This window comes from Salvelinus namaycush, unplaced genomic scaffold, assembly GCF_016432855.1.
Source record: "Salvelinus namaycush isolate Seneca unplaced genomic scaffold, SaNama_1.0 Scaffold123, whole genome shotgun sequence".
NCBI lineage: Eukaryota > Metazoa > Chordata > Actinopteri > Salmoniformes > Salmonidae > Salvelinus > Salvelinus namaycush.
In genome coordinates this window covers 362,941-376,823 of record NW_024057931.1, presented here as the reverse complement: position 1 = coordinate 376,823, position 13,883 = coordinate 362,941, and the positions used below count along the sequence as shown (strand labels likewise).

Here is a 13,883-nt window from a genome sequence, read left to right as displayed (position 1 = left end):
CTACATTATCTTTTGGTTACTACATTATCATCACCACTACTGACTGACCTGTTAATCTCCTGATAGAGGTTCTTGTGAAGTAGTCACATGGCCGGGGTACATTATAAACCACTAAATATCCTTAAACTACTTATCATGACCACTAACACGACTGACTGTTGATATCCTCTGATAGAGGTTCTTGTTGAAGTAGTCCACCATGGCGGTCTATTGTGTACATTATAAACCACTACATTATCGGACTTACATTATCATGTAACATACACGACGACCTGTTGATATCCTCCTGATAGGGAGGTCTTGTTGAAGTAGTCCACCATGGCCGGTTGTGTTACATATAAACCACAACATTTCGTGACTAATTATCATACCACTACACGACTGACCTGTTTGATATCCTCCTGATAGAGGTTCTTGTTGAAGTAGCCACCATGGCCGGGTTTTACATTATAAACATACATATCGTTACTACTTATCATTACCACACATGACTGACCTGTTGATTATCTCTGATAGAGGTTCTTGTTCTGACGTCTAGTCACATGGTCCGGTGGTGTTACATTATAAACCAATACATTATCATTACTACATTATCATTAACCACTACACGGGACTGACCTGTTGATATCTCCTGATAGAGGTTCTTGTTGAAGTAGTCCACCATGGCCGGTTTGTTGTTACATTATAAACCACTACATATCGTGACTACATTTTCATTACCACTACACGACTGAACTGTTGATATCCTCCGATTAGAGGTTCTTGTTGAAGTAGTCCACCATGGCCGAGTGTGTGTTACATTATAAACCACTACAATATCATGACGACATTATCATTACCATACACGACTGGACCTGTTGATATCCTCCTGATAGAGGTTCTTGTGAAGTAGTCACATTGGCGGTGTGTTACATTATAAACCCTACATTATAATTACTACATTATCATTACCACTACACGACTGACCTGGTGAATCCTACTGATAGAGGTTTCTTGTTGAATGCAGTAGTCCACCCATGGCCGTGTCTGTGTTACATTATTATAAACCCCTACATTATCTATTACTACATTATCATTACCACTACACGACTGACCTGTTGATATCCTCCTGATAGAGGTTCTTGTTGAAGTAGTCCACCATGGCCGGCGTGTTACATTATAAACCACTACATTATCATTACTACATTATCATTACCACTACACGACTGACCTGTTGATATCCTCCTGATAGAGGTTATTGTTGAAGTAGTCCACCATGGCCGGTGTGTTACATTATAAACCACTACATTATCATAACTACATTATCATTACCACTACACGACTGACCTGTTGATATCCTCCTGATAGAGGTTCTTGTTGAAGTAGTCCACCATGGCCGGTGTGTTACATTATAAAACCACTACATTATCATTACCACTACACGACTGACCTGTTGATATCCTCCTGATAGAGGTTCTTGTTGAAGTAGTTCACCATGGCCGGTGTGTTACATTATAAACCACTACATTATCATTACTACATTATCATTACCACTACACGACTGACCTGTTGATATCCTCCTGATAGAGGTTCTTGTTGAAGTAGTCCACCATGGCCGGTGTGTTACATTATAAACCCCTACATTATCGTTACTACATTATCATTACCACTACATGACTGACCTGTTGATATCCTCCTGATAGAGGTTCTTGTTGAAGTAGTCACCATGGCCGGTGTGTTACATTATAAACCACTACATTATCATAACTACATTATCATTACCACTACACGACTGACCTGTTGATATCCTCCTGATAGAGGTTCTTGTTGAAGTAGTCCACCATGGCCGGTGTGTTACATTATAAACCACTACATTATCGTGACTACATTATCATTACCACTACACGACTGACCTGTTGATATCCTCCTGATAGAGGTTCTTGTTGAAGTAGTCCACCATGGCCGGTGTGTTACATTATAAACCACTACATTATCGTGACTACATTATCATTACCACTACACGACTGACCTGTTGATATCCTCCTGATAGAGGTTCTTGTTGAAGTAGTCCACCATGGCCGGTGTGTTACATTATAAACCACTACATTATCGTGACTACATTATCATTACCACTACACGACTGACCTGTTGATATCCTCCTGATAGAGGTTCTTGTTGAAGTAGTCCACCATGGCCGGTGTGTTACATTATAAACCACTACATTATCGTGACTACATTATCATTACCACTACACGACTGACCTGTTGATATCCTCCTGATAGAGGTTCTTGTTGAAGTAGTCACCATGGCCGGTGTGTTACATTATAAACCACTACATTATCATTACTACATTATCATTACCACTACACGACTGACCTGTTGATATCCTCCTGATAGAGGTTCTTGTTGAAGTAGTCCACCATGGCCGGTGTGTTACATTATAAACCACTACATTATCGTGACTACATTATCATTACCACTACACGACTGACCTGTTGATATCCTCCTGATAGAGGTTCTTGTTGAAGTAGTCCACCATGGCCGGCGTGTTGCAGAGACACTGCAGGATGGAGTTCATGTAGCAGGTGTTACCTAGGTTACGCAGGCCGGTGAGCGAGGCGCCCAGACCGCCGAACACAGGGTTCAGGTTACGGATCTTAGCCGCAGACGGACGGGCGATCTCCACCTTGGTGTAGACGCTAGCAGTGGATGGTCTGGGAGAGGGATGTGACAAGTTACAAACAGTACAGTCAAATAAACTGGATTATAAAACAGATAGCTACTGTGACGTCATCAACTTTCATCCAGAAATGTGGATTAAATACTTATGGAGACACAAACCTTATAAATCAAGTTTTGTTATAATCCAATAGTATTTTTTATCATATCCATGAATCCAAATGATCTAGAAACATTTAAATGCAACTTAGTCCAAGGGCAGATTTTAACTCCAGACTCAGATTAAGTGTAGTCCAGGGGTGTATTCATTAGTCGGATTCCATTGCAAAACGTTGTCTGTTGCAAAACATTTTGTAACAGAAACTGTTTCGATTGGATAAATTCAGCTAGGTCCCTCCCAGTTTCGTTCTGTTTTCTCTGTTGGCTTCCGTTTGGTTCCTAGAGTAAAACGGTAAATGGTTTCCGTTGCAAAATGTTTTTAATAAGACAAAACGCTTTACAACGGAATCCAACTAATGAATACACCCCAGGACTTAAAAACATATTCTTCATTGAAAAATAGCTTTTTAGTCCAGTATTAGGCTTAGTCAGAGTGAGTGAAACGTATATATTGACCAGGCCCATCCATGTGACGATGATGTCACCTACTTGGTCTCCCTGTTAAAGGTTGGGCGCGTGGCTGCAGTTATAGGGGCGGTAACCTTCTTTAGCCCCTCCTCCCTCAGGTCCTGGCTGATGTCCGGAGAAGAGTAGGAACGTTTCAGTTTGGACTGCTCCTGGTCGCGGTCCATGGTCTGGTCTGGCTCAGCGGGGCGGGGCTGCTTCTGTTTGGCCGTAGGAGGGGTGGAGGGGGGCGTCTGGGGTACGCTGACCTCAGGGGGGTAGCAGTCCACCCGGTTGGTTGGGGAATGGTAGTAACGGTAGGTACCGGTTACCGTGTCCAAGAACTGGTGGAGAGAGGATAGAGAGGAGAGGGGAGAGTTTCTTTCTTTCGTTCTCCATTTTCTTTTTCTCACAACTGATGGTTGTGTGTGAAAACATTCTCCATCGTATTTGCATGCAATGTAGTTTACCATTACACTGATAGAATATGTACACGTCAATGCTTTCCCCTTGCTGGCTACTTAGCAGTTCTCTTTAAACATCAAGAAACTAAAAGGTGAAACAGTTTGATGTCAGTTTAGTGTTTGTTTTACCTTCATCCAGCCATCAGGCAGGCCTGGTACACTCCTCCCCATCTCCTCACTCCTGGCTCTGGTTAGGAGCTCCCGCTGTGGGACAACACACACATTACATACGTTACACACACATTACACACGTTACACACACACACACACACACACAGTGTATAGAGCGCAGCCAATGTAAGGAGAATTCTGCTCAGTCAAAGGGGGGTAGCTAGCGGTAGTATTGAAATGCAGGGTTCTCCTGTTGCTTCACTAGAATGTTCCCGGCAGGCGATGGTAGAACAACAAAAAAAAGAAAAGAAAAATCGCAAAACTTGGGGATCAAACGTCCCAAGTGCCATTTGTGTCCCACCATTTCCAAGAGCGGTCGAGAACATGCACTCTGGAGGCGGAAATAACTAATAAATAAAATAAAAAAATACTGAAGCTTTTTCTAAAACAACAACATGCCATAACGATGTGGTGGTTTAGAGTGTTGATTATATACCTTGGGTATGACATAGTCATCAACTGTTCTATGCTTTAACATCCCAGGCTGATGGCTCCTCTTTACATCACCACTAAGCTTCAGGGGGGATGGAGCCTGGGGTTTGGGAGGGACACAACACAGTGCAGCTCACATCATTTGACTATGCAGATTAGCTTTATGGGTATCAGTGAGATTGATGGGCTGTATATTAGGACAGTGGTTCTCCAAATCTCTCCTCAGGAACCCCCCAGGTGTGTCACAAATGTAACCCTAAACTATCTCACCTGATTCACCTAGTCAAGGGCCTGATGATTGATTCACCTAGTCAAGGGCCTGATGATTGATTCACCTAGTCAAGGGCCTGATGATTGATTCACCTAGTCAAGGGCCTGATGATTGATTCGCCTAGTCAAGGGCCTGATGATTGATTCGCCTAGTCAAGGGCCTGATGGTTGATTCGCCTAGTCAAGGGCCTGATGGTTGATTCACCTAGTCAAGGGTCTGATGATTGATTCACCTAGTCAAGGGTCTGATGATTGATTCGCCTAGTCAAGGTTCTGATGATTGATTCACCTAGTCAAGGGTCTGATGATTGATTCGCCTAGTCAAGGGCCTGATGATTGATTCGCCTAGTCAAGGGCCTGATGATTGATTCACCTAGTCAAGGGCCTGATGATTGATTCACCTAGTCAAGGGCCTGATGATTGATTCACCTAGTCAAGGGCCTGAGGATTGATTCACCTAGTCAAGGGCCTGAGGATTGATTCACCTAGTCAAGGGCCTGAGGATTGATTCACCTAGTCAAGGGCCTGAGGATTGATTCACCTAGTCAAGGGCCTGAGGATTGATTCACCTAGTCAAGGGCCTGAGGATTGATTCACCTAGTCAAGGGCCTGAGGATTGATTCACCTAGTCAAGGGCCTGAGGATTGATTCGCCTAGTCAAGGGCCTGATGATTGATTCACCTAGTCAAGGGCTTGATGATTGATTCGCCTAGTCAAGGGCCTGATGATTGATTCACCTAGTCAAGGGTCTGATGATTGATTCACCTAGTCAAGGGCCTGATTATTGGTTGACAAGTTGAATCAGGTGTGCTAGTTCTGGAATAGATCAAATACATTAACCGGCTGGGGGTCCCTGAGGAGAGGTTTGGACCGGCTGGGGGTCCCCGAGGAGAGGTTTGGACCGGCTGGGGGTCCCCGAGGAGAGGTTTGAACCGGCTGGGGGTCCCCGAGGAGAGGTTCGAACCGGCTGGGGGTCCCCGAGGAGAGGTTCGGACCGGCTGGGGGTCCCCGAGGAGAGGTTCGGACCGGCTGGGGGTCCCCGAGGAGAGGTTCGGACCGGCTGGGGGTCCCCGAGGAGAGGTTCGGACCGGCTGGGGGTCCCCGAGGAGAGGTTCGGACCGGCTGGGGGTCCCCGGGGAGAGGTTTGGACCGGCTGGGGGTCCCCGAGGAGAGGTTTGGACCGGCTGGGGGTCCCCGAGGAGAGGTTTGAGAACCACTGTAGTAGGATATGGGTTACACATGGGATGGGATTTCCGCTGGTCATTGGGGACAGTCTACTAACTAACTGGTGGCTAATGGATAGTATTAAATTGTGGATATTATCAGACGGGTGAGATGGATGGATGGAGTTTATATTAAGAGATGGGTTGGCTATGGGATGGGCTTACTGTTGTTGGGCTGGAAAGGTACAGTAAAGACTTGGAGAAATGGTTAGATGCTTAGTGCCTCTTTCAGCATCACAGAAACAGAGACTCACTGCCACAGACAGACGGAGAAAGTAGGCTGGCCCTCCTTGAAATCTCGTAGTTTGATGCATTGCGCTCTTTTTGGCTATAAAGCCCTCTTGCATAAACTTCCGCCATACCGTACCTCATTGGTAACCTTCAGACGTACAAGTTACCAGACCTGGACTCAGGGATGGCTAACCCTGGAGATCAATCTCCACCGAGTTACGTAAATCTGATTAAAGTTTTTTGGCACCGCTCATGTGGAATGATCTCCAAAAGTCCTTAAAGTTGGTGGAGTTGGAAAAATGACTTGTGTCATGCAAAGTACATGTCCTAACCAACTTGCCAAAACTATAGTTTGTTAACAAGAAATTTGTGGAGTGGTTGAAAAACGAGTTTTAATGACTCCAACCTAAGTGTATGTAAACTTCTGACTTCAACTGTGTATACACTACTGTTTAAAAGTTTGGGGTCACTTAGAAATGTCCTTTTTGAAAGAATAAAATAACATCAAATTGATCAGAACTACAGTGAAGACATTGTTAATGTTGTAAATGACTATTGTAGCTGGAAATGGAATATCTACATAGGTGTACAGAAGCCCATTACCAGCAACCATCACTCCTGTGTTCCAATGGCACGTTGTGTTAGCTAATCCAAGTGTATCATTTTAAAAGGCTAATTGATCATTAGAAAACCCTTTTGCAATTATGTTAGCACAGCTGAAAACTGTGATTAAAGAAGCAATAAAACTGGCCTTCTTCAGACTAGCTGAGTATCTGGAGTATCAGCATTTGTGGGTTTGGCTCAAAATGGCCAGAAACAAAGCACTTTCTTCTGAAACTCGTCAGCCTATTCTTGTTCTGAGAAATGAAGGCTATTCCATGCGAGAAATTGCCAAGAAACTGAAGATCTTGTCCAACGCTGTGTACTACTCCCTTCACAGAACAGCGCAAACTGGCTCTAACCAGAATAGAAAGAGGAGTGGGAGGCCCCGGGGCACAACTGAGCAAGAGGACAAGTACATTAGAGTGTCTAGTTTGAGAAACAGACGCCTCACAAGTCCTCAACTGGCAGCTTCATTAAACAGTACCCGCAAAACAACAGTCTCAACGTCAACAGTGACAAGGCGACTCCGGGACGCTGGCCAATGTCTACACTGTATTTCTTGTTCAATGAACCATAAACAATTAATGAACATGCACCTGTGGAATGGTTGTTAAGACACTAACAGCTTACAGACGGTAGGCAAGTAAGGTCACAGTTATGAAAACTTAGGACACTAAAGAGGCCTTTCTACTGACTCTAAAAAACACCAAAAGAAAGATGCCCAGGGTCCCTGCTCATCTGCGTGAACGTGCCTTAGGCATGCTGCAAGGAGGCATGAGGACTGCAGATGTGGCCAGGGCAATAAATTGCAATGTCTGTACCGTGAGACGCCTAAGACAGCGCTACAGGGAAACAGGACGGACAGCTGACCGCCCTCGCAGTGGCAGACCATGTGTAACAACACCTGCACAGGATCAGTACATCCGAACATCACACCTGCGGGACAGGTACAGGATGGCAACAACAACTGCCCGAGTTACACCAGGAATGCACAATCCCTCCATCTGTGCTCAGACTGTCCGCAATAGGCTGAGAGAGGCTGGACTGAGGGCTTGTAGGCCTGTTGTAAGGCAGGTCCCCACCAGACATCACCGGCAACAACGTCGCCTACGGGCACAAACCCACCGTCGCTGGACCAGACCGGACTAGCAAAAAGTGCTCTTCACTGACGATCCGCGTTTATCGTCGAAGGAATGAGCGTTACACCGAGGCCTGTACTCTGGAGCGGGATCGATGTACTCTGGAGCGGGATCGATTTGGAGGTGGAGGGTCCATCATGGTCTAGGGTGGTGTGTCACAGCATCATCGGACTGAGCTTGTTGTCATCGCAGGCAATCTCAAAGCTGTGCATTACAGGGAACACATCCTCCTCCCTCATGTGGTACCCTTCCTGCAGGCTCATCCTGACATGACCCTCCAGCATGACAATGCCACCAGACATACTGCTCGTTCTGAGCGTGATTTCCTGCAAGACAGGATTGTCAATGTTCTGCCATGGCCAGCGAAGAGCCCGGATGTCAATACCATAGAGCACGTCTGGGACGTGTTGGATCGGAGGGTGAGGGCAAGGGCCATTCCCCCCAGAAATGTCCGGGAACTTGCACGTGCCTTGGTGGAAGAGTGGGGAAACATCTCACAGCAAGAACTGGCAAATCTGGTGCAGTCCATGAGGAGGAGATGCACAAGGTCCTCTACTCCGACAATTAATCCACACATAAAACGGTCAACTGAATTGTTTCTAGTCATCTCTCCTCCTTCCAGGCTTTTTCATCTTTGAACTTATATGGTGATCGGCATCTAAACTTTCATAGTATTACCACAACAACCGGCAACACAGTTCGTCTTTCAATCACCCACGTGGGTATAACCAATGAGGAGATGGCACGTGGGTACCTGCTTCTATAAACCAATGAGGAGATGGGAGAAGCAGGACTTGCAGCGCGATCTGCGTCACAAATAGAACTGACTTCTATTTTAGCCCTTGGCAACGCAGATGCTCGTTGACGCGCGCGAGCAGTGTGGGTGAAATAATTGAATAACAGATTTCTAAATTTATTTAGCGACGCAAGCGGTGTAGTCAGGGTATAACATTGAGAGACACTGGCCTCCGGAGTGGCTCAGTGGTCTAAGGCACTGCATTGCAGTGCTATCTGTGCCACTTGAGATTCTGGGTTCGAATCCAGGCTCAGTCGCAGCCGGCCACGACCGGGAGAACAACTGGCCCAGCGTCGTCCGGGTTAGGGGAGGGTTTGGCCATCGCGCACTAGCGACTCTGGTGGCGGGCCGGACGCAGTGCACACTGACACGGTCACCAGGTGTACGGTGTTTCCTCCGACACATTGGTGCGGCTGGCTTCCAGGTTAAGCGGACATTGTGTCAAGAATCAGTGCGGCTTGGTTGTGTTTCGGAGGACGCACAGGAGTTGCAGCGATGAGACAAGACTAACTCCCAATTGGGGAGAAAAAATATATATAATAAAAAATGTATAAAATAATTATCTCAAAGTGTTCACTCCTCATGGTTTTAAAAGGACTAGTGTGAGGAAGATGGTGGAAACTCCCTCCTCGTGAACGCCTTCTATGAGAAGAGTAGAGAATCGGAACGCAGCCACAGATAGACAGAGACACTGACCTTAATCTCAGTGACGACACGGCTGGGAGCTGGCGAGTCCAGAGAAGCACCGTTTGTTGGCGTATCCTCCCTTTGCTCCTCCCCAACCCCGTTCTCCTCCTCTGCCTTCTGTCTCTCCAACCTCTTCCTCTCCTGAGTCCTGTTCTCTTCCTCCTTCCTCTTCTTCTTCTCCGTCTCCTCATTATCCTTCTCCTGGTTCTCCCGGCGTTCCCTCTCTCTCCACTCCTCCTCGGTGTGGCGGTCCTGTGTGCGTTGTTCCTGCTCTCTCCGGGCCTTCTCCATCAGAGCAGCCGTCTCCGTGTGGATCTGACCGCGTTCCTCGTCCGTCAGCGGGACCGACGGGTCAAAGGCCGGTTTGACCGAGCGGTTGGGTTGGGGTACAGACGGGCCATTCTGGGAGGAGGGGGGCAGGTCCCTGGGGAGGGCATCCAGGGGGGGTTTAGACCCGTCTGAGACTCTGACTGATGGCTTCTTGGTACGGTCGATCTGGGGAAGCGAGGAACGGGAGGAGGGGGTAACAAACAGGGATGATTAAGCTTTTAATTAGACATTTGAAGAACAATAAAAAGCAGAAATGAAAGTGGTGACATTAACACAGCCTTTCTTAACTATTGAGAACTCGGAAAATGCCACCAATGTCTCATTGTGCCGTTCTCTTGAAATATATTTGAAGGGATAGTTTACCCAAATGACAACTGGTTTCCTTACCCTGTAAGCAGTCTATAAAGGTATGAGAGCGATCCATGATTTAGTTTAGTTTCCCTGGCACTGTTTTCAAACGCTTTGGTTTTATGATTTGTGTCACAAATCCAATGAAAGCCATAGTACCTAATACATGACCATTTCACACATCATGTCCAAATCAACCTAAAGTATCTCAAATTGATTGTGTAGCTCATCAAAGTTACTTATAGATGCTTTGGACGTGTGAAAAATTGAAATAAAGGATACCATGACTTGAAACCAAACCAAAAACCGTGGATTGCTGTCATACCTTGTCCATAGACTGCTTATAGGGTAATGAAACCAATGTCATCTTGTGATTTTGCTAAACTATCCTTTTATATATATTTTAAAGCAAAATATTTATTGAATGAATTATAAAAAACAAACAAATGCATGAGCTCGTGCAGTTACCTGTGGGATGTGCTTGGCTGTCCCTCCAGGCTGGCTGGGTGTCCCTGGACCGGCTCCAGGGTCCTTCTTGCTGTGGTCTACTCCAGGGTGAGTGAACCCTGTGTGGGGTGAGTCTGTGGCGTCTGCCTCCGTCCATGTGGAGGGGGTCTCAGGGTGGGAGGGGGTCAGATCCTCCAGGGGGGCACCGTTCACCTGTACGCTACCCAGGGAGGCAGGGGCAGCCTGGGGTTCAGGGTCCGGCTCGGGGGGAGGGGGGGTTGGCGGTTTGGGCTCCTCCAGTGACGGGTAGTTGAAGTTCACTGCTCAACAGAAAACATGAACAAGTAATGCTACAATAACAAGTAATGCTACAATAACAAGTAATGCTACAATAACAAGTAATGCTACAATAACAAGTAATGCTACAATAACAAGTAATGCTACAATAACTACTAGTGAAGTCATGGTTTGGCTCGCTAACTGAATCCAACGGAGGTCTCAAACAAATCACATGTTAATGGTCACAGACACATGGTGAGCAGATGTTATTGGTCACAGACACATGGTCAGCAGATGTTATTGGTCACATACACATGGTTATCAGATGTTATTGGTCACATGGTTAACAGATGTTAATGGTCACATACACATGGTTATCAGATGTTATTGGTCACATACACATGGTTATCAGATGTTATTGGTCACATACACATGGTTATCAGATGTTATTGGTCACATACACATGATTAGCAGATGTTATTGGTCACATACACATGGTTAACAGATGTTATTGGTCACATACACATGGTTAACAGATGTTATTGATCACATACACATGGTTAGCAGATGTTATTGGTCACATACACATGGTTAACAGATGTTATTGGTCACATGGTTAACAGATGTTATTGGTCACATGGTTAACAGATGTTATTGGTCACATGGTTAGCAGATGTTATTGGTTATCAGATGTTATTGGTCACAGACACATGGTTAACAGATGTTATTGATCACATACACATGGTTAACAGATGTTATTGGTCACATACACATGGTTAACAGATGTTATTGGTCACATACACATGGTTAACAGATGTTATTGGTCACATACACATGGTTAACAGATGTTATTGGTCACATACACATGGTCAGCAGATGTTATTGATCACATACACATGGTTAACAGATGTTATTGGTCACATACACATGGTTAACAGATGTTATTGGTCACATACACATGGTTAACAGATGTTATTGGTCACATACACATGGTTAGCAGATGTTATTGATCACAGACACATGGTTAGCAGATGTTATTGATCACATACACATGGTTAGCAGATGTTATTGATCACATACACATGGTTAACAGATGTTATTAGTTATCACATGTTATTGATCACATACACATGGTTAGCAGATGTTATTGATCACATACACATGGTTAGCAGATGTTATTGATCACATACACATGGTTAGCAGATGTTATTAGTTATCACATGTTAATGGTCACATACACATGGTTAACAGATGTTATTGGTCCCATACACATGGTGAGCAGATGTTATTGGTCACATACACATGGTTAGCAGATGTTATTGGTTATCAGATGTTATTGGTCACAGACACATGGTTATCAGATGTTATTGGTCCCATACACATGGTGAGCAGATGTTATTGGTCACATACACATGGTTAGCAGATGTTATTGGTTATCAGATGTTATTGGTCACAGACACATGGTTATCAGATGTTATTGGTCACAGACACATGGTTATCAGATGTTATTGGTCACATACACATGGTTAGCAGATGTTATTGGTCACATACACATGGTTAACAGATGTTATTGGTCACATACACATGGTCAGCAGATGTTATTGATCACATACACATGGTTAACAGATGTTATCGGTCACATACACATGGTTAGTAGATGTTATTGGTCACATACACATGGTTAACAGATGTTATCGGTCACATACACATGGTCAGCAGATGTTATTGATCACATACACATGGTTAGCAGATGTTATCGGTCACATACACATGGTTAGCAGATGTTATTGGTCACATACACATGGTTAGCAGATGTTATTGGTCACATACACATGGTTAGCAGATGTTATTGATCACATACACATGGTTAGCAGATGTTATCGGTCACATACACATGGTTAGTAGATGTTATTGGTCACATACACATGGTTAGCAGATGTTATTGGTCACATACACATGGTTAGCAGATGTTATTGGTCACATACACATGGTTAACAGATGTTATCGGTCACATACACATGGTTAGCAGATGTTATTGGTCACATACACATGGTTAACAGATGTTATCGGTCACATACACATGGTTAACAGATGTTATTGGTCACATACACATGGTTAACAGATGTTATCGGTCACATACACATGGTTAGCAGATGTTATTGGTCACATACACATGGTTAACAGAGGTTATTGGTCACATGGTTAACAGATGTTATTGGTCACATACACATGGTTAACAGATGTTATTGATCACATACACATGGTTAGCAGATGTTATTGGTCACATACACATGGTTAACAGATGTTGATCGGAAATACAGTGTAGACATTGTCAATGTTGTAAATGACTATTGTAGCTGGAAATGGCATGAAAATGACATGAATTTGTGTGTTATTAGTTTAAGCACACTGTGTTTGTCTATTTGTTGTGACTCAGATGAAGATCAGATCAAATTTTATGACCAATTTAAGCAGAAATCCAGGTTTTTCCAAAGGGTTCACATACTCTTTCTTCCCCCTGTACACACACACACAACTACCCTACCCTGGGTGAATGAGATCTCAAAGTTGAACACCATGTTAAAACGGACCTAACTGACACAATGTGGGATCAACTCATCATCACTACATGGAACCATGCTGAAGAAGCATAGACACTTAAAAAGGAACGATTGACATCCTATTTGTGAATCTCTGACTGCTGTTCTATCGATTCCTGGGGTCATGTCATGGTTTCATGTGTCTCTGAGCTAGTCACCGTTCAAGCAGGCAGCGTCATACCGGCTGTATTTCTGCAGGCAGAGTCATACCGGCTGTATTTCTGCAGGCAGAGTCATACCGGCTGTATTTCTGCAGCGTCCTACCGGCTGTATTTCTGCAGGCAGAGTCCTACCGGCTGGATTTCTGCAGCGTCCTACCGGCTGGATTTCTGCAGCGTCCTACCGGCTGGATTTCTGCAGGCAGAGTCATACCGGCTGTATTTCTGCAGGCAGAGTCATACCGGCTGTATTTCTGCAGGCAGAGTCCTACCGGCTGTATTTCTGCAGGCAGAGTCCTACCGGCTGTATTCCTGCAGAGTCATACCGGCTGTATTTCTACAGGCAGAGTCATACCGGCTGTATTTCTGCAGGCAGAGTCCTACCGGCTGTATTTCTGCAGAGTCATACCGGCTGTATTTCTGCAGGTAGAGTCCTACCGGCTG

The 13,883-nt window shown here is 45.0% G+C and overlaps 1 protein-coding gene across 1 annotated transcript in view; it reads right to left on the bottom strand.

The window, feature by feature from the left end:
• Positions 1-2,443: 2,443 nt before the first annotated feature.
• The window catches only part of LOC120036175 (ubiquitin carboxyl-terminal hydrolase 8-like), a 30,328-nt gene continuing 18,888 nt past the window's right edge, over positions 2,444-13,883 (bottom strand). The window contains exons 10-14 of the mRNA XM_038982650.1: positions 10,424-10,722; positions 9,287-9,772; positions 3,855-3,929; positions 3,307-3,605; positions 2,444-2,693 (exon numbers count right to left, since the gene is read on the bottom strand). Coding sequence (XP_038838578.1) covers positions 2,459-2,693; positions 3,307-3,605; positions 3,855-3,929; positions 9,287-9,772; positions 10,424-10,722 — 1,394 coding nt within the window. The 3' untranslated portion in view covers positions 2,444-2,458. The remainder of the gene's footprint in view (positions 2,694-3,306; positions 3,606-3,854; positions 3,930-9,286; positions 9,773-10,423; positions 10,723-13,883) is intronic.